The sequence below is a fragment of the Microcebus murinus genome, chromosome 6, assembly GCF_040939455.1.
Source record: "Microcebus murinus isolate Inina chromosome 6, M.murinus_Inina_mat1.0, whole genome shotgun sequence".
In the NCBI taxonomy this organism is placed as follows: Eukaryota; Metazoa; Chordata; class Mammalia; order Primates; family Cheirogaleidae; genus Microcebus; species Microcebus murinus.
Window position 1 is genome coordinate 5,767,864 of NC_134109.1, and position 26,475 is coordinate 5,794,338.

The following is a 26,475-nucleotide window of genomic DNA, read 5'->3' on the forward strand; positions in this document are numbered from 1 at the left end:
AGTGAAAAACACTAAGGGAAAAAGTCTACTAAGTAAGACATTCTCAAACAAGACTTGGTTTCAGAAACCAGGACCATAGCAATCATGGTCTAGCACGATGTTTGAAGCAGGAGGTGGTACTGCTGAAGAGTCAAGAGCCACGCAGACCTTGGATGAGTCCCTTCACTGCTGCGTCTCATGCCCTCATAAATACAAGGCCACCGTGGGGGCAGAATGCAACATGGTACACAAAGCATCCTACAGAGCACGCCAACGGCAAAACCACAAAAGGGAGCTATTATGGTTTAAAAGATTAAACCCCAAATTATTGGATTCATCCTTGCTTAAATTAAATGCTAAGACCAAGGGATCCAGGTTTTTAACGGCGAGAACCTTGAGAGATTAATGATTTTTGAGCTTCTGTCATGAGGCAATGAAAATACAATGCCCTGGGCTGCCCTTTCCATTTGTTAAAGAAATATGGATAAAGGCTGGAAAATATTTATCAGTGAAACATCTTGAACACAAACACGAGCCATGCTGGAGGTGAAGGTCTTACCTTGTCAGGTTTGTTCTTACTCTACCTCTTCATAAATGAAGTAGCTTGTTTACCATATCCTCTCCTGGGCAATGCTACTTTAAGTTCCATCATTAGTTAGTACATAACCTTTAACCTTGAGCTACATCTTGCTTGTTTATCTGTTTGTTCTAGAAAATTCTGTTTATTCACTATATGCTTGTTATAGGAAATTGAGTTTTAAAATATTTAATCCACCGACACTGACTGTATTGATCTTGTTATAATGAGCTCAACCAGTATAAAAACTGTTCAGATCTTCTTGGAGTTAGGAAAAATCACTTCTCACCTTGAATCAATTATGATACAAATAAAAATAAATAACATTAATGCAGAAACTCAATTTGTTCGATTGACAGTATCATTACTACCAGTGCTCCCATCTTGATATTACTGAGATACAGTAATCTCGATACATCTCGATATTCCTGAGATTACTGGCAACAACAGACAGGTAACTCCTCACAGCTGCCCCTCTTCCTTTCTCAGGTGCAGACATGGAGCTCCCCTGAGGTGACCACCGTGTGGCCAGGGCAACACTATCTGTCCACCTTAACACCTACCCTTGGGACCCTGTCACTACGCAGGGCTCGGGGTCGACGAGGGCCCTCCTTTTCCCTTCAGCACATCTGGCTCCCAGCCTAGCTCCGGGCACCTGCTGGGTATGTGATCCATGTCAAATGAAGCCCAAGTATGGGTCACCAGGAAAGAGAAAGGAAGCTCTTGTCCTTCTCTCCACGGAGCTCAGGGGCTGCCTTGGCCAAGCAATTCACAGTCCAGGAGAGAGGGCTGACATTTATTAGGAGACTGTTACCTCCAGACCTGCCTGGAGCTTGCATGTGTCACGCCACCACCCTGGGGGGCAGACATAATTAACCCATTTCTCACAGCTGGGGAAACGGAAGCTCAGCGAGGTGAGAGACTCAGCCAGAGCCACGAGTTGGCCAAGCCAAGACAGAGACTGGACTCGTCCAATCTCGGGGCCCAGCTTTCTGCACTCGTCTTCATACCCGCCAGTTATTCGTGACCTTTCCTTCTCCTTAGCTCTTTGTTCACATCCACAGGCTCACGAACATGTAGGAAAAATGTTGACAAGGGAAAGCTTATGTTGTTGGCTCGTGGTAATTGAGCTTGTGTTCCCAAGCAGTAGGCATATGACTCATTCCGCTAAAATCAATATCGTTACACTCATCCTCTGGGAAGTATTCAGCCAGCTGTAAATTTAACCATCCTGACTCAAAGTTAACGAGAAAAGGAGCTTACTAACTTTCAAATCAAACTCTATGTATCACAACAGTGGCTGTCTTGGCAAACTGGGCAGAGGCCCAGCAAGGGGTCAGGCCCAGCCGACGGGCCTGTACCTGAATGTCCCCTGTCAACTGGGTCCTCCAGATCCAGCAGCAGTTCTCTCAGAGCTCTAGGTCCTCGTCTATAAAACCAGCATCATAAAACCCACCTTAAAACGTTGTTGTGAGAATAAGAAACAATGCATATAAGAGAGAGTAAGTCCCAGACAAATGACAGGGCCCAATAAACAGTGGCTGCAGCAGAGTGACAGCACTAACAGAAGAAATTGGAGTAGTTACAGTTAACTTTTTTATTTGTCTTCTAGTAACACACTTGGAACTCTTGAAATAACTCTGTCTTTCCCTCTCATTCTTTTTTGTTTCTTTTTTATTTTTAATTGACAAATAATAATTATGTACACATAAGGGGTACAATGTGATGTTCTGATCTATGTATCCATTGTACAAAGATTCAAATAAGTTAATTAACATACCTATCATTTCATCAACTTGGTTTTTTTTTGTGGTGAGGACATCAAAAATCCATTCTTTTAGCAGTTTTGAAATAGACATTATTAACTGTGGTCACCATCTAGTGCAATCATTTACTAAAATATTTCTCTAGTCTAACTAAAACTTTGTAGCCTTTGATCAATGTCTCTACGTTCCTCATCCCCCTCCCCACAGCCTCTGGTAACCACCTTTCCACTCTCTGCTTCTATGAGCCGGATGTTTTTAGATTCCACATAAAGTGAGATGTAGTGTTTGTCTTCCTGTGCCTCACTTATTTCCCTTAGTGAAAACGTCCCCCAAGTTCAGCTATGTTGTCTATGTTGTCACAAATAACAGAATTTCTTCTTTCTTATAGCTGTGTAGTATTCCATTGTGTATATATATACACCACATCTTCCCTTTTTTTGGGGGGGGGACAGAGCTTTGCTTTGTTGCCTGAGCTAGAGTACAATGGCATCAGCCTAGCTCACAGCAACCTCAAACTCCTGGGCTCAAGTGATTCTCCTGCCTCAGCCTCCCCAGTAGCTGGGACTATAGGCACACACCACAATGCCTGGCTAATTTTTTTTTTCTATTTTTAGTTACAGCTAATTTTTTTCTATTTTTAGTAGAGACAGGGTCTCGCTTTTGCTCAGGCTGGTCTCGAACTCCTAACTGCAAGTGACCCTCCCGCCTCAGCCTCACAGAGTGCTAGGATTACAGGCATGAGCCACTGCGTCTGGCCAACCACATCTTCTTTGTCCATTCATCCACTGATGGACACTTAGGTTGCTTCCATACTCTGGCTATTGTGAATGATGATGAAATTAACATAGGAGTACAGACATCTTTTGGACATACCAATTTCAATTCCTTTGGATATATACCCAGAATTGAAATTGCTGGATCATATGATAATTCTCTTTTTTAGTTTTTTGAGGAACCTCCATACTATTTTCCAAAATGACTGAACTAATTTACATTCCCACCAGCAATGTATAAGGGTTCCCTTTTGTCCACATTCTTGTTAACACTTATTATCATTTGTCTTTTTGATAACAGCCATTCTAACAGGTGTGAGATGATATATCATTGTGGTTTTAATTTGCATTTCCCTGATAATTAGAGATATTGCAGATTTTTTCGTATATCTTTTGGCCATTCACATCTCTTCTTTTGAGAAATGTCTGTTCAGATCCTTTGCCTATACATTAATCAAGTTATTTGTTTTCTTGCTGCTGAATTGAGTTCATCTATTTTCAATATTGGCCTCTTACCGGATATATGGTTTGCAAATATTTTCTCCCAATCCATGGTTTTTCTCTTCACTCTGTTAATTGTTTCCTGTACAGATGCTTTTTAGTTTGATGCAATCCCATTTGTCTATTTTTGCTTTGGTTGCCTGTGTTTTTGGGGTCATATCCAAAAAATCATTGCCCAGACCAAAGTCAGCCACTGCTTTTAATTCTCTAGACAAGACTGAATTTTCCAAAATTGAAAAAGAAAAAAGAAAGAGTTCTCAATTTGCAAACAAGGTGTGTCTCAATGGCTTATTTGCAAGTTGGTTTTCTGGAACTCTGAACTCACCATTCCAACAGCAGCATGCAATAACCATGATTAGCTCTACGGTCAGTCAGTGAAGGTAGTCTTACTTAAGAAGGACACCAAACTGTAAAACTCAGCTGCAACTAAATATACAATATAAATATCACAAGTAAATATCACCACTGTGCAATAAATACCAAAAAAATACTTTGGATTAAAAACCACCTTTTATTCATCCAGAGGGCTAGCATGAGCTCAATGTTGGTGGAGACACGAAGACCTCCAGGCACTTTCCCTAGTGTTGGGTAAGAACTGGCATGGTGGTTTAATGAAGTCTAGTAATATCTGGTTTAATATCAAGAACTAGGGTCAGTGTCTCACTCCAGAGTTGTATAGAAAGAGAGGGAGAAAACAAGGCTGAGACAGGGGAGAAACACTTTTCAGAGTAAGAGAGGCAGGATGTTCGTGGGAACAGAGACTGGCGGCAGAGGCTAAAGAGGACACAGCCTGGGGAAACATCCGTTCACAAGCAGGCTAGATAGGGGAGCCAAGTGGGGTTGCAGATGACAAAGGAAAGAGAGTTGGGAAGGAGGAAGAGTCTGCAAGGGTCTCGCCTGCACGGTGGGAGGGAGGTGGGTGGGGAGCTGTGCACCAGCAAGGAGGCGCTTGGCCACAGGCCCCTCTAAGCCTCTGCTTCGGGGATCTAGTAGCAACAACCCCTAGGACTAAAGGAGCAAATACATAAAAGGTGTCAGACTTTTTACATGTGCCCACTAGCTAGAGGCACACAACACAGCCAGCATTCACTATGTATTTCCTTCCTGGTCCCCACGGGCCCCTGGAGGACGCCTGATGGAGTCCTCCTGAGATGTGCTGGGGAAGCCCATGAGCCGAAGGATGGAGAAGGCCCCTGCAGCACTTCCTCCAAGCACCCACAGGAGCCGGCGCCACTTTAAAGGCTTAGCCCAAGAAGAAGCCTCCTCTGCAGCTCCTTCTGCAAAGCCCCGTGAGCTCTTTGCCATGGTTTGCATTTGGAAGCTTCGCACTCTTCCTGTGCCAAGTGTTCTGAAGTCGTCGGAGCTAACATTTCTCCCACTGGAGTGCAGCCGTCCAAAGCTGGAGAAGCATCCTTCAGCGGGTCACTTAAGCAGAGGGATCAGTGAAGATCAGTCTGGGGCACGCCATCCTCCCCAGAGGCCTCTTGTTCGCCTCTGCAGGTGATGAGCTGCAGCCTGGTGAGAGCGCAGCTGGCTCCCCGGGAGCAGGTTTAAGCAAATTGTTTATCCACAGCACAGAAACAGACATGTGGCGGCGGGGGGGTGGCAAGGGGGTGTCCTGTGCCATGCCTCCACAACAGAAACTGCTGCCAGTCACGCAGGCCTGCACTGGCTGGCCTTGAGAAAGTCACCTAACACGTTCTGGGGCAATGAAATGGGGGTAAAAACACTGCCCTCCCTCAAAGGCTAGTGTGGAGACCACACTTGTCAAATAAGCAAAGAGTCTACCACCACTCGCTCATTTCAGCGTGACACGGGCCAGGCAGAGTGCTGGGAACCAGGGGCACACAGCCAGGGCCCGGCCAGCAGCAAGGGCTCAGACCCTTTGTCCTTCTCTCTGTCCTCGCAGCATTTCTGTGACAGAGGCCCCAACACAAGGAAGGCACCAGAAGACACTTCTTGGAAAACAAGGGAAATGGTCATTTACGGGTCCAATCCCAGGTGGCCACTCATCTCCACACCCGTGACCCCCACTGAAAGGCAGAGGGACTCCAAGGGCAGGAGCAGCTGGCCCTGAGCTAGGGACGGCAGGGCCGTGGGCTGTGGGTGTCCGAGGAAAGAAGGCCATGGACCTCCCCCAGCAATGGGTGCCAGGAGCTCTGGAGAGGGTCAAGCCGGAGCGCAGGCTGGGGATCCACATGCCCACCCTGCACCCCTCGCAAAAGGCACACGTTGTCCCAGCACCAGGAAGAAGCTGTGAAAGAAAGCAAACATGGAAGAGAAGCTAGGAGAACCCAAGAAGGCCCAAGGCCTCCTCACAGTCTGCCCCCAAGACCCAACGTGGGCCCAAAAGCCACACCAGTAAGCCTGCTGAGGGGGCTTTTGGGGGGCCTTTGGAACTGACCTACCAAAGTGGCCCCATTTGGGAAAATGGCCCAGCAACTCGGGCTCTCTGGACAGTCCAGCAGGAGCAAGGGCCTCATAGGGCAGGGGCGGAAGAGGGGAAGAGGCACCCTTTGCTGAAGACCTGCCAGGCGCCAGGCATCCTGCCAAGCACCTCTGCATACATTATCACAGCAGCCCCGCCAGCCAGGCAGTGCTGCAAAAACAGAGGTGAAGAGACACCCCTAGGTCACCTGGCTAGGGCAGCCAGGAGAGCCGCATTTGTATCCTGCCTTTGTGCCGTCTTGCACATGCTGCCCCAGTATCCGGGTGCTGGGACCAGGAGGCATGGCACAGGTGACACAGATGGGCAGGCCGCACATCAGGAGAGCTGGCCCATGCAGAGGAAGGACAGGGTGCCCACCCAGCAGGGTCCCACAGGCTCCAGGGAAAGGAAACTCCTCTGTAGCCAACAGATGCAAAGCACAGAGGCCGCATACCTCTGCAGCCGCAGCCTCAACATCGGCAACTGCTGCGAACTGAACAAACTTCGGACACTCGAGGAGACCGGCTGATTTGGTATGCAGGACAGGTGACTCGTAAAGCAGGCAACCTTAGTGCCCACTGGAGTGGGCCAGTGTTCCCTGAGGCCACCTCAGCCTAATGTGCCAGAGATGTTTCGTTAGGAAGATCACAGACCGAAACAGGAGCACCAAAAATAATTAATCTGTGAGCAGGTTTTATTTAAGTGTTGATTCATGGTTGTTCTATAAGCCAACAGCCTGTCAGAACTACAAATTAACGAGATAAAATGTTGCTGGCCCTCCATATTTCAGGCCAGATATTGACATTTTAGAATCCACAGATTTCTAACTGTATTGATTGAGGACACCAGGATAAATGGCCTTGGCGCCAAATTCCCATTAACGACAATGGGCACCGAGTGACTAATCCCCAAAGCGCTGTGGTGCGAACGCCCTGCATTGCCTTCTCCTGGCAGGAAGCTCTAATTAGATTGAAATGAAAAAGCCAAATCACCGAGGGTGGGAAAAGGCAGACCAAGTAAAATGGGAGATCAGACTCAGTGAGGACAAAGGACAATATAAGTCAAAGCAGAACAACAGCCACAGTGGGTACACAAGCCCACCCCAATCTCAGCTAAAAAGAGCACCCAGAAAAACCCAGGCTGCAGGTAGAGGGCGTAGGAACGGGGTAGGAGACACAGGTGGGAGACAGGAGTGGAGCCCAGTGAGGTCCAGCCTCCACTCCGTCTCGTGCATACCTGCACTGCGCAGCCGCTCCCAGCCAGCCCCGGCCAGATGACAGACACAAAGTCCTCGAGCACAGGGCCCCTCCTCAAGGAGCTCCATGCTAGCCAGGAAGGCAACACAGAAACCAACCACCTAGAGCAGGAGAGGCCCTGTTTGAGGGCTGGAGGGCTTCCCCAAGGCTGAGGTTCAAAACCCCCAACTGTATGTCCCTGGGGATGCAGGACACCCAACATACCCTCCCCTGTAGCCCGAGCACCTGGTCCTGCACACAGGGGGTGTGCAACAGGCAACTGCTGATGACTGAGCCAGGGCTGCAACAGATGAAGTCAATGGTGAGCACCATTCCTGCCAGAGGTGTGGAGAAGTCCTCAATCACCTCCCCAGCTGGACAGCAATGCCTTTCTCTCTGTACCTACCCGACACACCACAGCTGGAGGGGAGTGTTGGGCCTGGGGCCAGACAAGCTGCCCTCCAGACGCAGTGCTACCAGCAACTGCACAAAATATTCCACCTCCTTCTCCACCTCTCCAGCCAGGGCTGCCCATCACCCCAGACCAGCTGCAGCTAGCAGGGAGACCTGCCCAAAGCACAAACTAAGCCATGATTCCTGCTGCTCCAAACTCAGCCGCGGCCTCCTACCGCCACCTGCTGTGGCAGTCCCTGACATGTCAGGCAATAGGACCCTCTTTGAATGTCTAAAAATTTCAGAACCTGCCCAACATTCACACACACACACACACACACACACACACACACACACACACACACTGGCAAGTGTTTAACATCTGTTGATTGAGAAAATAGACAATGACAAAGGGCCACTATGAAACCATCAAAGTTACCAAATGGATTTGATTTGAGCAAGCCAACAGCTCACCCACGTCTGAAAAGCAGTGGCGTGGGCATGAGTGAGTACACTTGTCACTCTGTGGGCAGTGTGGCACCCACGTGACCCACAGGCTAGGGGCTCTCCCCCTGTACTGCTCAGACACATCTCTCCTGGACCCCTGCACCCCACATTACACACTGCTTTGGTCTGCACACACAGCACATGGTATCCTGTTCCTGTGACAACTCTGTCCTTCTTGTTCCATCTGCTAAGAGCCCACTTCCCTCCCCCTCAACCACACCTCCTCCAGCCGAATTCTCTGTCCACCTAATTCCCGGCTCAGCTCAGGTTTTACTTCCTTGAGGAAGTCTTCCTTGATTTTCCAAGCTGAGCGTTCTCATGATTCCTCTATCTTGCTCCATCTCTGCAACCTGGGATGGTCGCTGCTGCTCTTCTGACTCTCCCAGCAGACGCGAGCTTCTCCAGGTGGGCACTGGGGCCTGCTCAGCTGTCTCCCACACCAAACACGTCTTAGGGGGCATGCCAGCATCAGAGAATAACAGTTGGGAGCCTGGCAGACCTGGCCCTGTCACTTACTGGTTTGTGCCCGTGGCCAGTGCGTGTAAGGTGATGCTGACGGCGCCTGCCTCAAAGGGCGAGTGGTGCCGAGACGAGAGGCTGTATGGAAGGCCCGCGCACAGTGGGTGCCCGTTGTCAGCAACTGCTGCTGTCATCGTCAGCCCAGTCATTACCGCCATCAAGTGGCACCAAACTCCCTGAGCCCTGGCAACTTCACAGGGCGCTGAGAAGATCGGTAAGACCACAGACAGCAGGGAAATGCTTCAGGAGGAGAAAACGTCGCACGCTCAGCACCGTGGCAAGGGTGCAGGCTCTGCAGCTGCACAGACGTGCTTCCAAATCCCTGTTGGCCACACGCCACTGGGAGGCTGTGAGCAAGTCACTTCACCTCTCTGATCCTCAGTCTCCTCACCTGTAAAATGGACACAACTGCTGCCAGCAGCTGCAGTGAGGATTAGGCCTGTTGTGTGCAAAGCCTGTGGCATGGTCCCAGGCAGCTGGCAGGGGTCCCGTGACCACCAGTCTTACTGCCTCCTCTACTCAGCATCATGGGGCTCAAAGGAGCCTCGAGGCTGCCCCTCAGTGGCCCAGAAGGAGACAAGGAGAAACTCGAGGTGGAAACAAACCACACAGTTACCCCAAACCACCCTGTGTTTCCTCTCTGCACTTCCTTGGAGCTGCCAGCGCTGGGCTGCAGGACCCTGGAGTCACCATCTCCTTCCTGCCAGACCCTGGGAGAGGCACACCCTAGAGCTACCACCACAGGGCCAGCCACGCCACTGCTGGGCTAGGCGGGCAAGGGGCAGGTCCCAGGCACGAGTGTTACCTCCAGCCTCTCCCCCAGCAGAAGCATGACCAACCCCGGGGGAGACAAGGCGAGGCGGTATGGAAAGATGCTGGCTGGAGTGGGAGTCAGGTGGTGTGGGGTTAGATCCCAGCCCCCGCCCCCGCTGCTCTCCCTGAAACACATTGATGGGACTGGCCTGGGGCTGCCAGCAGTGCCTGTTATGTAGGTACATTCAGTCAGGGGAAGTTCCTTCCACTGGCTTCTCTCTCCTTCTCGCCCTGCTTGGCAAGAGCCCCCGGACTTACCCAGCACGAATCCATCTTACCCAAATGGGCATTAAAGCAGAACTCGTTTGAAGACTTTCCTTATGAGCTGGAATCATTCCTTACAGCCTTTCAACGATAATGAATTGACAGGAATTCTAAACTGATTCCAACCAAAGGACACAGTGATAAAGTTAAATCTATTTCAGTACAAATTGCATGTCACAAGTTGATTAAAAAGCCACCTCTTTATCCAGCCCCGCAGCTTGGGGCTGAGACAACCTTGGGGCTCTGTCCTCTGTGCTGGCTGACAGAGGCCCCCCTCGAACCTTCTGTGGGGAGTAGAGCTTCCAACAGGCAAACAGTCTGGGAACACTCTCGCGAGCATGGGCCTACCCTGAGGCCCCCTCCCTCTGCTCTGAAACTGCAGCCTGTGGCTGCGAACCCACCAGAGAACCTCCACCAGGAGAGCTGCCAGCTCACCTCGGGACAGTGACACAGGGAAACGTACCTGTTTCAAGGTCTGTTAGGTGCAGCGCGAAGTCGAAGCCACCACTGAGGATGCGCCGGCCACAAGGAGACCACCGGGCAGCCCGCACTGCCTCGCTGTGCAGGGAGTAGGTCTGCAAGCAGCGCCCCGAGTCCACGGCGTTCCACACCTGTGAGAGAGACGCAGAGCACCGGAGGTCATGAGGAGGCCTGATCCAGGGCTCAGCTGACCCTCTGTGTGGGCGAAATGGTCAGTCTCACAGTGGAATTATCTTCCCATTATTTTACCATCTAAACTATATCTACATGTTAAACTTTTCACTGCAGAAATGTAAAGACTTGGGGTTGATGAGTTGGGGTTAGCCTTTTCTAAAATTTCTTTTGGAGTTAAGAAAACAGCATTCCTGAGTCTGTCACTCACCTCCCCAGCCCTCACACCTACCTGCTCCACACCTGCTGGCCACCAGGGAATCCTGCCCCTTGGCACTTGCAGTCCCATCCCAGTCTCCCCTGCATTGCTGGCATCCGTGCTGTGATGGACACTGCCAAGGCCAGGCTATATTCATGGGTTTTACTTTAAAACTGAGATTCAAAAAGGAACCTGCCACACCTGTATTTACAACTGGTCAAAGAGCAAACATCTGCCTTGAGGGCAGCTGTCCTTTTCTTTGGGAGAGAAGATATTGTCCCCCATTCCCATCCTGGCTTTCCATGGCGGAACAAGGCTTGTGGGAGAAAGCCCTATGTATCCTCCATGACTTCTGCAAAGTGATTTAAGAACCCAAGCATAGATCTACACATTCTGGAGCCAGGGCCGCACCGTGCGTGAGCACGTGAGCACCTGAGTAGCTTCTCACCAGCTCCCCTAGCAAACACCTGCAGCTTAGAAGGCGATGGGGCTGGCCCAGCGCCTGGCATGCAGAGGTGCTCAGTCCCCCACCCTCACTGTCACTACAGGATGCAGGGGATGCTCTCACTTACCACCTGGGTGGCTCAGAGGATTAAACCCAGGACGCAAGAAGAGCACCTGCAGCCTCCACGTGGGAGTCAGGGCTAAGTGCCTCCCACGAGTCATGTGACTTGGCTGAATGGCTTGGCCTCTCTGGGCCTCAGTCTCCTCCTCCAGGAAGTGGGGATGTGCAGAGCACCGCCCAGGGCAGTAGAGAAGACTGGGGAGGGATCCTCTGCACAGCACGCAGCACCACGGCTGGGGTCTAGCGAGGGCCACGGTGCCTTGGACACACTGCTTGGGGCTTGAAGTAGCCACGGTTCTTAACAGCAGGGTTCCACGACCTCCTTTCAACTCCATCAGGAAAACCGAGCTTAATTTTCCTTAGTAAGAGAAAAACCCAAACAAAGTACATCCACGTACTTCCACAAACATGATCCTAGGGATAACCTTCTCACTGAAGATGAGAAAATTCAACCCGCCAACTACTAAAGGTTCTCAGAATGCAAAGGATCAGAACTCTGAACACTTGATTCCTGGGATTATGCAAATGTCTAAGCTTAAGAAAACAAGAGGTCAAGAGTAGCCTTCGAAAAATGTTCAGAGAGCTCATTTCCTTTCTTCCCTACTAGGGGTCAATAGCTAGGATCTCAAACTGGAAAATCAAGAAACAGCAGTATTTACATTTAGAAACATGAACAGAAATAACAGAAGAAACAGCCAGAACACTCCAAGGTAGAGTGAGAATTAATGGAAGGGAGGTAGAGCTGCAACAGGTGGGGACTGCTGTTTTTTTTTAAAAACTATGTAGAAGAATAACTTAATTTTAAAAATAATAAAATGAATAATCTAGATCTACAGGGTTCACATGGCTAAACAGTAAGAAAATAACATTGAGTACATAAGACAAGCTGCACATACAAAGTATGATGCCATTTAAGTTTTAAAACACATGAAACACCATCTCATGTGTTTTCTGTGGATGACTACTATGAAAAAACAGAAAATAATGAGTGTTAGCAAGGACGCAGAAAAATTGGAACCCTTGTGCACTGCTGGCAGGAATGGTGCAGCCACTATGGCACACGGCACGGTGCTTCCTCGGGGAATTAAACACTGAAGTATCATATGATCCAGCAATTCCACTTCCAGGTAAATGCCAAAAAAACCAAAACTAGAGTCTCAAAGAAATATTGTATACCAATGTTCATAACAACATTATTCACAGTAGCCAAAAGGTGGAAGCAACCCAAGTGTCCATGGATGGATGAATGGATAAACAAAATGTTTTATATCCATCCAGTAGAATATTACTCAGCCTTAAAAAGGAAGGAAATCCTGACACACATTGCAACATGGATGAAACCTGAAGACAGTATGCTAAGTGAAATAAGCTAGATACAAAATGACAAATACGACGTGACTCCACTTGCATGAGGAACACTGAGTAGTCAAAATCATACAGACAGGAAGCAGAGTGATGGTTGCCAGGGCTGGGGGAGGAGAGAATAGGGAGTTTCACAGGGAGAGTTTCAGCTTTATAAGATGAAGAGTTCTGTGGATGGGTGGTGATGAAGGTTGCACAACAATATGAATGTGCTCAATGCCACTGAAGTGTACACTTTAAAATCGTTAAGATGGTGAATTTTGTTATGTGTATTTCACCACAATTTTTAAAAATACACACACACACACACGCAACCCCTATCTCATGCATTCATGCATTTGTAGACAGACTATAAAATGCATGGGGACGGTTGTTGGATATACTTGTGTGGTGTTCAAAAGAGAGGTCCAGGGTGGACACTGAGCTTTGGAAGTCGCTGCCACTGAAATGGTGTTTCAGTCCTGAGCTGGACGAGCTCTCCACAGGAATCAGTGCAGACAGTGCAGAGGGGAGCCACATCTCCGCAGGGGCCTCTGGTGCGCACAGGCTTGGAGCAGGGGATGGGAAAGGAGAAACCAGAGAAATCTGAGAAGAAAGGCTGGTGAGGTAGGAACAGAAACAGAAGACAGGTGTCCTGGAAGCCAAGAGCGAGTGTTTTGAGAAGAGACTGGTCAACACATCAAATGCTGCTGAGAAGTCCTCCAGGTGAGGATTGGGGATTTAACAAGGCAAGGGGCGGGCACCTGGTATCTTTTATTTTACTTTCTATACTTTACTTTTCTATGCTTAAAATATTTCATAATTTAAAATAAAAACGTTAAATTAATGAGGAGGGAGAGGAGGAGAAGAAGAAAAAGGGGAGAGGAGGAGGGAAGGAGGGAGGGGATGGGGAGGGCCGGGAGGCAGAAGGCAGGGGGAGGAGGCGGAGGAAGGAGGGTGAGAAAAGATCACGCCAGTAATGAAAGAAAGAAAGAAAACTTGAACTCTGTGACATCCAAGGCCAAAAGCAACAAACCAGAACATTTGAATTCTTGGCCAGGGGCCTCCAGAATCCACCACGGAAGCGTGTTTAAGGAGATCCATCAAACTGTAAACCATCTGACATGTCCTCTCGGAAGTGGAAAACGCACACCTGGCTGTCCCAGTTGATGCATAGACAGTGATAGCGTCAGAATCAATGCAGACCAGTCAGCTACCTTTCAAAGCTACCCAGGGTGAAGGAGAGAAGAATCTTTGCCAATCGCTCTCCTTAATTGAATTTAATGTTCACTGTCAGGTTTTAAAGATTAATTCCCAAACACTGTGGCAGCCTGAAGTGTGTGCCTTTTTTCAATTAAGTAATTAGAGATCCCAAACTGCCTTCACGGAATTAAGGAGTTAAGTCTTCTGTCAAGCGTTCTAAGATGACTTGATGTATTAACTAGAGACATTCTTTGCGTCCAACAAAAGTAACAGTCTTGAAAAGAACATGACAGGTAAAATATGGTGCCGTCACTTGCTTGCCGCACATTTACCACGGTTCCCATGTCCTGGTCACCGAGACATGCCACCACTGGGAATTCTCACAGTCTCCTAAGATTAGGAACAGGAACTATTGATTTAGCCTCAGGTCATGTTCTTCCGCTTGCCAGCCTCCCTTTTGTTTTTGATTATAAGAGAAATACAGTCTCCTTGTAAAGTACTCAAACCATTACAGAACTGTAAAAAGCAAAATCCCATAGGAATCAACGATGGGGATTTTGGTTTCTCCGATTCTCTGGAAATATAACTGTGTCATGCAAAAAAAGAAAGGAAGGAAAAAAACCAACAACAAAAAGTCCAAAACAGAAAAACACAAAGAAAATAAGAGTGTCATTCATAACCTCACTGCCTGGAAATAATGGCTGTCAAATTTCTGGGTGAACCTTTGCCTCCCGTGTGGCCTTCTCTTGCTATCTCCTGCCTCAGGATCTTCCGAGTTCAGCCCTGGCTCCTGGCATCCCCACCAACTCTTGGCAGCCCCTGTTGCCCCAGAAAACAAGTTTAGAGACCACTCTCAAACTCACAGAGCTCACCACAAGCTCGTGCAGAGTGCCCAACCCCTCACCAAAGGATCCCAACCGGATGGGATCAATCTGCCTGCAAAAGCTTGGGAATCCTTCATGAAGTGTGTATTCAATCGCCAGAATTACATTGACTCTAAAGACCAATTTGGGGAAACATCTTAATAATCCTGACTCTTCTAATCCATGAATAGGATATATCTCTCCATTTGTTTAGGTCTTCTTTAATTTTCCTGAGCAATAGTTTGTTGTTTTTAAATGAAAAGACCTGGCATATCTTCTGTCAAACTTATCTCTAATTAGTTCATATTTTGATGATATTCTAAATAGTATTTTTAATTTTAGATTGTTCATTTCTAGTGTGCAGAAATATAATTAACTTTTGTATGTTGACTTTGAATTCTGCAACCTTACTAAATTCGCCTTTTATTTCTAGAAGCTTTTTTTAACAGATTCAGTGGAATTTTCTACATAGATGACCAGGTCATCTGTGAATAAAGACAATTTTATTTCCTCTTTCCTAGTCTGGATCCTTTTATTTTCTTGCCCTATTGTACTGGCTGTAATCTCCAGCACTATGCTGAACAAATATGGGGTAAGCAGATACCTCTGCCTGTTCCTGACTTCATGTGAAATTTAGTCAGGCTTTTATACAGCTCAGAATGACACTGGAGCTAATGTTTTCGGAGATGCCCCTTATGAGTTCAAGGAAGTTCTATTTCTAGTTTGCTGAAAGTTATTTTTTCCAAATCAGGAATGAATTTTGGACATGGTCAAAAGCTCTTTCTTCATCTATTGAGATGATCATATATTTTTTCTTGTTAATCATTTATATCATAGTTCATTATAGTTAAGTTATTAATGCTGAATTACATTGATTTTCAAATGCTAAGGCAAGCTTACATTCCTGGGACAAATACTACTTGGTCACAATATTATGACTACACACACACACACACACACACACACACATATAGTGGCACTGATTTGCTGAAATTTTATTTAAAAATTTTGCATCTATGTTCATGACAGATATTGTTGTATTGCATTCTTCTTTTATGATGTCTTTTTCTTGGTTTGCTATCAGAGTAATGGTGGACTCGTAGAATGAATTGGGAAGTGTTCTCGCCTCTTTGATATTCCAGAAAAGTTTGTGTGTATTATTGTATGTTATGTATTAGTTTCCCAGGGCTGCCATAACAAAGTACCACAAACTAGGTGGCTTAAACAACAGAATTTTATTATCTCATAGTTCTGGCAGCTAGAAGTCTGAAATCAAGGTGTTGCAGGGTTGGTTCCTTCTGAAGGCTATGAAGGAAGGATCTGCTCACTCTAGACCTCTCTCTTTGACTTGCAGACAGCTGTCTTCATATTCACATGATGTTCTCCCTCTACATGTATCTGTTTCCAAATCTCCCCTCTTTATAAGGACACCAGTCATACTGGATTAGGAGCCCACCCTAATAAACTCGTTTTGACTTGATCACCTCTGTAATGACCCCATCTCCAAATAACGCTACATTTTGGGGTACTGGGGATTAAGACTTCAAAATATAAATTTGAGGTGAGGGGTGGGCACAACTCAACCCATAACAAATTGGCATTATTTCTCCCTTAAATGTTTGGTAGAATTCACTAGTGAAGCCATTTGGACCTGGAGTTTTCTTTGTGGGAAGTTTTTAACTATGAATTCAATTTCTTTAATAGATATGAGGCTTTTGAGGCTATTTTCTTCCCCCTCCTCTGAGACACGGTCTTGCTCCATCATCCAGGCTGGAGTGCAGTGGCCCCATCATTGCTCACTGTAGCCTCAAACTCCTGGACTCATGAGCTTTTATTGTTTGGGTCTTGCAAGAAATTTATCTATACCATCTGAGCTGTAGAAGTCACTGACATAAAGTTGATCATAGCATTACTTTAGGATCCTTTTAATATCTAAAGGATCTATAATTAGGTCACTTCTCTCATCCCTAATATTGGTAAATTGTGTCTTTTCTCACTTATTCCCATAAGTCTGGCTAAAGGTTTATACCTTTCATTGGTCTCAAAGAACCAGCTTTTTGTTTCACTGATTTTACTGATTGATTTGAAAATTTCTCCCCAACTGATACAGACATTTAGTGCTATAAATTATTATCTGAGAACTATTCTAGCTACATTCCTCAAATATGTGTTTTCATTTGCATTCAGTTCAAAATATTTTCTAATATCCCTATCTGGTTCTTCTTTGACCCAAGGGCTATTTAGAGGTGTGTTGGGTAATTCACAAATAATTGGGAATTTTCCAGATATCTTCATTATTGATTTTTAATTTAATCCCAATCTGAGAATGTATTTTGAATGGTTTCAATCCTTTCAAATTTACTGAGACTTATTTTATAGCCTAGAATATAGTCTATCTTGGTAGCCATTCCATGGGCACTTAGAAAGAACATCCATTCTGCTGTTGTTACAAGGAGTGTTCCACAAATGTCAATTAAGACAAGCTGGGTGATAGTGTTGTTCAAGTCTTCTATATCTTAACTGATTTTCTGTCTACTTGATCTATAGATTATTGAGAGAGGGGTGCTGAAATCTCCAATGTTAATTGTGGATTTCACTATTTCTCCATTCAGCGTCTGTCAGTTTTGCTTCAAGTATTTCAAAGCTCTCTTATTTGTATGAACATTTATACACCTGTTTAGGCACTTAACATTATACACCTGATCTTATATCCTTTGATGAACCAACCCCTTTGCTATTATCAAACAACTTTCTTTATCCCTGGCACTACTCGTTGCTCTGAAAGCTGCTTTGTCTGATATTAATACAGCCACTCTAGCTTTCTTTCATTACTATTATGGTGTACCTTTTCCCACCTTTTACATTTAACCTTGTGTTTATATTTAAAGTGGGTTTCTGGCCGGGCGCGGTGGCTCACGCCTGTAATCCTAGCACTCTGGGAGGCCGAAGCGGGCGGATTGCTCGAGGTCAGGAGTTCGAAATCAGCCTGAGCAAGAGCGAGACCCCGTCTCTACTATAAATAGAAAGAAATTAATTGACCAACTAATATATATATATAAAAAAAAAAATCAGCCGGGCATGGTGGCATATGCCTGTAGTCCCAGCTACTCGGGAGGCTGAGGCAGGAGGATCGCTTGAGCCCAGGAGTTTGAGGTTGCTGTGAGCGAGGCTGACATCACGGCACTCACTATAGCCTGGGCAACAAGCGAGACTCTGTCTCAAAAAAAATAAATAAATAAATAAAGTGGGTTTCTTGTAGGCATTCTATATACAATTGGGTCTTGACTTTTATCCAAACCAACAATTTTGTCTTTAAATGTGGTGTTTAGACCATTTCATCCACAATTGATATGGTTTGGTTTTACATCTTGCTGTTTGCTTTCTATTTATCCCATCTGTTCTTTGTTCCCTCTTTCCTAATTTTTTTTTTTGGAGACAGAGTCTCACTCTGTTGCCTGGGCTAGAGTGCCATGGCATCAGCCTAGCTCACAGAAACCTCAAACTCCTGGGCTCAAGCAATCCTTCTGCCTCAGCCTCCCGAGTAGCTGAGACTATAGGCATGCAGCACCATGCCCAGTTAATTTTTTCTATATATTTGTAGTTGGCCAATTAATTTCTTTCTGTTTTTTAGTAGAGACGGGGTCTCGCTCTTGCTCAGGCTGGTTTCAAACTCCTGACCTTAAGCGATCCTCCCACCTCGGCCTCCCAGAGAGCTAGGATTACAGGCGTGAGCCACCACATCCGGCCACCTCTTTCCTATTTTTTTTATCTTCTTTTGGATTGAGTATCGTTCATTATTTTATCTCCCATCATGAGTCTTGTAACCATAAATCTTTGTTTTGTTTTATTACTACTTGCTTTAAGGTTTACATTTTTAACTTATCACAGTCTACTTGCAAGTAAGATCACTTCCCTTATAATACAAGAACCATAACAACAATATATGCCACCCTCCTCCATACTAGCCTTTGTACTGTTGCTATCACACATTTTACATCTACACATGATAAACTGCACAATACACTTGATATTCTTTACTCTAAACAATCATTATTGAAAGTGATTTTTAAATAAGATCGAAAAATATTTTACATTTACTCACATATTTACCGTTTCTAGTGCTCATCATTCCTCTGTGCAGATGTAGATTTCTACCTGGTATCATTTGCCTTCTGTGTGAAGGACTCCCTTTATTAACATTTCTTACGGTGCAAGTTTGCTGGTGATGAATCACTTCAGCTTTTACATGTCTGAAAAAGTATTCTGGCCTTTCTTTTTTAAAAGATACTTCACTAGGTATTAAATTTTAGGCTGACAGTGGTTTTGATTTTTCCTTTCAGTACTTTATGCTCCCTTTTCTTCTGTGTGTAAGGTGCCTTTCCCCAACCCCCTGCACTGGCTACTTTTAAGCCCATCTTCCAAAGTGAGGTAGCACAAGAATGGAAGAATAAGCACCACATGCACTCGCCATCAAACTGGTACTAACTGAGCACTAAGGTGCTCACATGGTAGTAATATTCATTGGGTGTTGGGGGGCGGGGGTGGTAAACTAACAACTATGGATGCAGTGAGCATTGTATAGGGGAAGGGCATGCTTCTAGCCCTGGCTTGGGTGAAGCAAAGTCAGAACTTGTAACCAAAATGTTTGTACCCCCATAATACCCTGAAATAAAAAAATAAAAGATTTTCCCCATTTTCACTGGTTATAAGAAATTTCATTATGATATACTTTGGTGAACTTTTTTTTCATGTTTCTTGTGCCAAGGTTCATTGAGGTTCTTAAATCTATGGGTTTATAATTTTCATCAAATTTATAAAACGTTCAGCCAGTATTTCTTTAAATATTTTTTCTGTTCTCCCCTTCTTCGAGGACCCCACTTTCATGTACATTGGGTGAACGTGAAGTTGTTCCACAGCTCACTGATGCTCTGTTTACTTTTTCCCCAAGCTTTTCGCTGTGTTACAATTTGAATAGTTTCAGCAGGGCATGGTGGCACATGCCTGTAGTCCCAGCTACTCGGGAGGCTGAGGCAGGAGGATCGCTTGAGCCCAGAAGTTTGAGGTTGCTGTGAGCTAGGCTGACGCCACGGCACTCTAGCCCAGGCAACTGTCTCAAAAAAAAAAAAAAGAAAAGAAAAACAATTGGAATAGTTTCTATGTCTTTTAAGTTTGCTAACCTCCTCTTTTACAGTTTCCAATCTGCTTTTATCCCATGCAGTGTGTTTTCCATTGAAGATTTCTTTTCATTTCTAGATGTCAAATTTGGATCTTTTTGTATCATCTATGACTCTCCTGAACATGCTTGTGTTATTCTCTACCTTTCTGCATTCATGGAACATATTTATAATAGTTGGTTTAACATTCCTGTCTACTAATTGCATCATCTGTGCCATTTCTGAGTCCATATTTATGGACTGATTTTTCTTCTCATCGTGGTTCATATTTTTCTACTTCTTTGTATGCCACCTTTATATGGATGCCATGGACACCATGAATTTTACTTTATTGCATGTTTTATATTTTTGTATTCCTATAAATACTCTTCAGGTTTGTTCTGGGACATAGTTAAGTGACTTGGAAACAGTCTGCTCCTTGCCAGGATAGTTTTGAAGCTTTGTTAGGAGGGACCAGAGTGGCATTCAGTTTAGGGCTAATTAATTTTACCTCACTACTGAGGCAATACCTTTGTGAATATAGGATTTTCCATTCTGGCTGGTAAGAACATGAACTAGCCTCGGCTCTGTGAGCTCTAGGGACTGTTCACCCTGCTTCTCGTAGGAGGTTCTCTCCCCACCTCAAGGAGTGTCCTCGCATGCATGTACCTCCGGGTCAGAATTCCACTGAAGACTTGGGGGAACCTCCCACAAGATCGATCTCTCTCTCATTCATTCTCTCTCGTTCTCTGTCCTGAGAACTCTAGCTTACTTAACATTCCTGGACTCCCAACTGTATCTCCTCAACTCATGTAGATCACTGAGATCCAGCTGGATTTCTCCTTCCTGTGCTCCAGTCTGGAAACTCTCACCAGGCAGTTAAGTGGGAACAGCTACAGGGCTCACCTCGCTGTCTCCCCTCTCTCGGGGGATCACTGTCCGCACTGCCTGGTGTTCAGTGTCTGAACACCGCTGTTCCTTATGTTTTGTACAACTCTTTCGTTGTTTAACATTGGAGCATAAATTTGGTCCCTATTACTCCATCTTGTCTAAAGGCATAAGTGTCTACAAGTTATTCAGAAGTGTGTGGTTTAGTTGCCAAGTATTTGGTTTTTCTTACTGTCCAGTATCTTATTATTTTTTACTAACTCCATTGCAATCGGAAACTGGGCTCTGTATTGTTTCAATCCGTTTAGATACATTGAGATTGCTTTATGTTCTAGCACGTGGCCTATCTTAGTGAAGTACTATTTGAAGTTGAAAAGCATTTGTATTCTGCACTGGTTATGTATTGTGTTTTGGAAATGTCAATTACAGTAGTTGACAGCATCATTCAGATCTCCTATCTTTATTGATCTGCCTAGTTGTTCTATCAACTCCTTAGAGAAAAGTGCTAAAATGTTCAACTGTGATTGTGAATTTGTTTATTCTCTCTTTAATTCTGTGAAAAATTTTTTCATGTGTTTTTAAGTTTTGTTATTAGTTACATACATATATATGATCATAATGCTTTCCTGATGAATTAATATACTTAATCATATGAAATATTTCTTATCTCTGGTAATACTCTTTATCTTGAAGTCTATTTTATTGGTTAGTATTGCAATAGTTCCCATCTTCTTATGGTTACGATTTGGATGATACTTCTTTATTCTATTTACTTTTAGCTTATTTCTTTTTTTCTTAAAGTGTACCACTTGTCAACAGTATATAGTCTTGCTTTTGTACCCATTCTGACAATCTCTTTTAGTTACAGTATTTAGTCGGCTTAGACTTAATGTAATTATTGATATGATCAGATCTACATCTACCACTTTGTTATTTTCTGTTTTTACTTCTTTCATTCTTCTACCTCCTTTACTACCTTCCTTTGGAACAACTGAACGTTTTTATAATTCCATTTTAATGTATCTGGTGGCTTTTTAGCTATACTTCTTCATATTTTCTTTTTAGTTGCTACTCTACATTCATAATATTTTAGTCTTCCTATAGTCAATATTGTACATGTTCATATAAAAAAGCTTGCAACTATAAATGTCCTTTTACCAACCCCCATCCTTTACCCAAAGTTGTCATATGTATTACATGTCTACATATGTCATAACCCCAAATGCAGTATTATAATTTCTGCTTTAAATATGTACTTTTGTACATATGTATTTTTTAAAATTTAAGAGGGAAAAGTAGTCTTTTATATTTTCCCACATATTTACCATTTCCAGTGCTCTTCATCCCTTGCTGAAGATCTGAGTCTATCTGGTATAATTTTCCTTCATCCTGAAGCACTTCCTTTAACATTCCTGTAGTGCACATCTGCTGGCAATGAATTCTCACTTAGTTTTTATTTATCTGAAAATGACTTTATTTCACCTTCATTCTTGAAAGACACAGAATCATAGGCTGATGTTTTTAGTTTACTGTTAGCACTTTAATGGTAATGTCCCATTGTTTCTGGGCTCCATTATTTCTGATAAGAAGTCAGTGATTTTTCATACCACGATTCCCCCTGAGTATCTGTTCTTTTTCTCCCCCATTCTTTTTCCCTGTTTTCAGGCTGAATAATTTTTATTGATCTATCTCCAAGTTCACTGCCTCCTTCTTTTGTCATCTCCATTCTGCGATGGAGTCCAAATGGTGAATTCTTAACTTCAGTTACTGTATTTTTCAGTTCTGCAATTTCCATTTGTTTTCTTATGGTTTCTATTTCTCTACTGAGATTTCCTATCTTTTTATTCACTGTGAGACTATTTCCCTTTGTGTTCCTAAGCATATATATAATGACTGTTTTAAAATACATATCTGTTAATTTCTACATCTGAATCATCTTAGAGATAAGCTCCATTGATTGCCTTTCTCTTTAAATATGGGTCTCCTTTTCCTATTTCTTGCTTCACCTAATAATTTTGGGTGGAATACTGGACATTACAAAATATATGTTGCATTAACTCTGGAATTATGTTCCTCTGAAGAATATATATATATATATGTATATATATATTATTATTTTTTTATTTTTTTAAGGCAACTAACCTGGCTCTACTCAAATTTCAAATTGTGTCTCTCTTATGGTGTGCAGCAGCAGAATTTCTATTCAGTTCTCTCTTGAGTTGCTTAGAGTTTGCTTCATACTTGGGTTCAGGAGTCATCTAGAAATTTGAGTAGAGTTTATACATACTTTCCAGCTACTGTGGCTACCCCAAACTCTGTTCTCTGGTTCTTCAAGACAGTAATACTGCAGGGTTTTTAATCCAACTTTTTAGCAGCCTGTTTGGCACGGACTGAAGCCTACCCTCAGGCAGAAAAACATAAAAGTAGAAACTCACCCAGTGCCATTTCCTTCTTTTAAGGGTGGACTTTTGTCCAGTGTTAGCATGCTTTTTGTTGTTCTCTAATATCATCAGGTAATTTTGTTGTTATTGCTGTTGTACAGAGTTTACACTTGTTAGCTGTAGGAGGGTTAGTCTAATAGAACTACTGCTTTACTACTGGAAGTCAAACCTAATTTCCAATTTTTAGCATCTGTTTTGCAGAATGGAGGGTAACATTTCATCCTGTCTCCTCTCACCTGTGGCCCACACCCAACCTTCTAGTAGGAATATTTAGGAGAGCGAGGGCATCAGAGTATTTGTCATGTGGGTGAGCCACTGCAGCACAGATAACAAGAGGGCCGGCATTGATTTACAAACTGATCTCATCCACTGATGCATAAACTCAGAACCAGGAATGATTTGAAGAGATGACCCTTCCCACACTATGTCCCTCACCTCTACCAGCCTCAGAAAATTGTGTAGAGAACCTGGGAAGACTGCTGGGTTTCTAGCATACATGGTAAAGGAGTCTGAACCGCTTGGATCTCTAAGGGTAGGGTACCCCAGCTGATTTCTGGGTTACAGGGGGCTACATTTGCAGAAACAGCAGAAGCAAAAGCAGAATTTTCATTTTACACCGTCCTCCTCAGTGCTCCCTAAAATGTTTTCCATAGCAAATCATGCAAGGTCTCTCAAAGCAAAGGTTGAGGAGAAACTAGATCAGAATCTGTAAGTGCATGAACATTCATTATACAGAGAATCCCGAGAAATTATTCTCTCTATTCAATAAGGTCAGAACAAAGGGAAGGAGTTTTAAATGTCAACAGAAGATGTAAAAGGGCAAAGAAGAGTTTTCTTAAAGAAAAAAGGATTAAGAGCAAGATATATTGCAGAGGGAGAAGAGAGCAAGGAGAGCTGGAGGTGGGGGCCTCGGCAGACCTTCAGGTACACCCTCCTCACAGAGTGGGGACGGTCCCCCAGGAGGTGCTGGACCAGCAGGTGGGGAGTGCAAGTCTGAGGAGGAGCCAGAGCCCTTTTTGGAAGCATCGCCATTCTGGACATTATTCTGAGATGAAATCTACCGCCTTGTCTCCTACCTCTAGATAACAATAGTCACGTAGAGCCAGTTACTATGAGCCAGTCATGCTTTTAAGCACTTTACAATTGAGTTTATTGAGTCAAATGAGTTAACTGAATTAACTCAATCCTTACCACAACCCTGTAAGATAGATATTATTACATTATTAGCTCCATTTCACAGATAAGGAAACTGAGGCACAGAGAGGTATCTGTCGCAGGCCACGCCGTGAGAGGTGGAGCAGAGACTCTGAGCCAGGACGTCTGGCTAGAGAGCCTGCAGGCGTCACCACTCTTCTACCTCCCACCTGCAATGTCCCCCAAGGTCCAGCCCCTGCCCCTAATCTTGTACGCTGGATAAATACAACACAAAGCCAGACCAACCCCTCTTCCCACTGTCGGCCCTTTAGCTGTTTCATGGTGATTTCCCCCACTGAATCACTGTCTCCTAATTTGGTTGTCTAAAGTACTGCAGTCCTCCTTTATGCCCTTCCCCTGACCCGTCAGCCCTGTCTTCAAAGTATATCCTAAATCCTACCACTTCTCGTCACCTCTGCTGCTACCATCCTCATCTTAGCCACCATCATCTTCCCCTCACACCACTGCCACAATCTCAAAGCTCATGTCTCAAACTTTATATGACAAAAGAATTTTGGAGAGGGTGGTGGTAATGGTTGTGCAACATTATGAATGTATTTAATGCCACTTAACTGTATAATTAAAAAAACTGGTGTCTCAGCTTCCTTTTTTACCCCACAATCTACTGCCACCACACAGAAACCAGAGTGGTCCTCTGAGTCAGTCAGGTTACATCCTCCCCTACTCAACTCTCCAGTGCCTTTCCATCATACCTGGAATAAATCCTGTGGCATCTGCCCTAGCTCCGCTCCAGCCGCGCTGGCCTCCTGACACACACCCAGCCCCTTCCTCCCCAGGCCTGTGCACCTGCTATTTCCCTGCCTGGAAGGCCCTTCTCCGGACCGCACCTGGGCTGGCTCAAGTCTCTCCCCGGAGAGACTTCCCTAAACCACGCCATCGAAACACTGCTCTCATCACTCTCCGTCACCTCAGCTAGCTCCACTGTTCTTTGGAGCACTGTGTTATTCCCTAACATATTTATGTATTTATTTGCTTGTTTTTCCCACTAGATTATAAGCTCTATGAGGATAAAGCACTATGTATTCAGTGTCTGTTTTGTTCACTTCTGTATCTGTGTCTTGAACAGGGTCAGACACATACTAGGAGCTCAATAAATGGCTGTTGGATGAAGGCACAGATGGATGGATGGATGGATGATAATTAATGGATGATGGATGCATGGAATGGACAGATGATGGATGAGTGGAAGTATGGATGAATGAAGAATGGATAGAATGGGTGAATGGAATGGTGCGTGAATGATGGGTGGACAGATATATGAATGGATGGATGGGATAATGGACGTATGAATATGTATGAATATGTATAGATGGAATGGGTTGATGATGGATGGATGAATACATGGACAGACTGATGGATGGACAAATGAATACACAGAAGAATGGATGGAAGAACAGGTGGACAAAAGGATGGCTATCCTAGCTTTGAGATATCTGCAGATTGGAAAAGCAGACCTTCCTTCTGTAACATTACCCAATTTGTTTATTATTAAGTATGGAACACAATAATACTAAATACAGAGCCCTTTTGGTCATAAGAGATCTCCTCCACTCTGAGAGTAAACAACTAATTCTTAGAGTTGGGTGCTATTTTTCTACAAGCCATAGGGCATCAGTCAGATTGTATCACTGAGTAGATAACCTCTTTCTCTCTCTTATGTTCTCAAGAACAACCTGACTCTCTGGCACCACAAGGACTTCTGGATGGTTTCTGCTCTTCTGTAAAATAAGGATGTGATGAAATCACCAAGGCTCTAAAAGCCATGTGCTTTTCCAAATGAAGATACACTCAGTCTCTGGCCTCAATATACACAGATTCTATAAGTTTAATAACTCATAAAAGAGAATGAATTGTTTTGGCAAATGAATGCTGGCTCCTGGTGAGCATGTCTTTGTTTTAATCCTCCAACGCTATGAGTTCTACTGTATGTCTGGTGTCCCTTCGTTCTTTCTCTGGTATAAGTGTCCCTCCCTACCTTGGGGAGCCATGCCCCATCCTCATTCAGTTAGTGTGGTACATGGGGCTTTTAAAACTACCTTTTATTGCTCTTGGAAAATGTGTTTACCATTTGCCAACCTCCAGTTGGCAACTGGAGGCAACCTCAACTCTCTCCCACCCTCTATAATTTCTAAGCACTCTCACAATCAATCAGCACTATTAGAATCTTCTAGGTCTAAATGCTGGGAGCTGGTCTGCACGCC

The 26,475-nt window shown here is 44.5% G+C and overlaps 1 protein-coding gene across 7 annotated transcripts in view; it reads right to left on the reverse strand.

The window, feature by feature from the left end:
• WDR25 (WD repeat domain 25) overlaps window positions 1-26,475 on the reverse strand; it is a 138,136-nt gene that overhangs the window by 37,986 nt on the left and 73,675 nt on the right. For all 7 annotated transcript variants that reach the window (XM_012747083.3, XM_012747088.3, XM_012747090.3 and 4 more), the window contains one exon: window positions 10,219-10,366. In XM_012747083.3, the coding sequence (XP_012602537.1) occupies window positions 10,219-10,366 (148 nt within the window). The remainder of the gene's footprint in view (window positions 1-10,218; window positions 10,367-26,475) is intronic.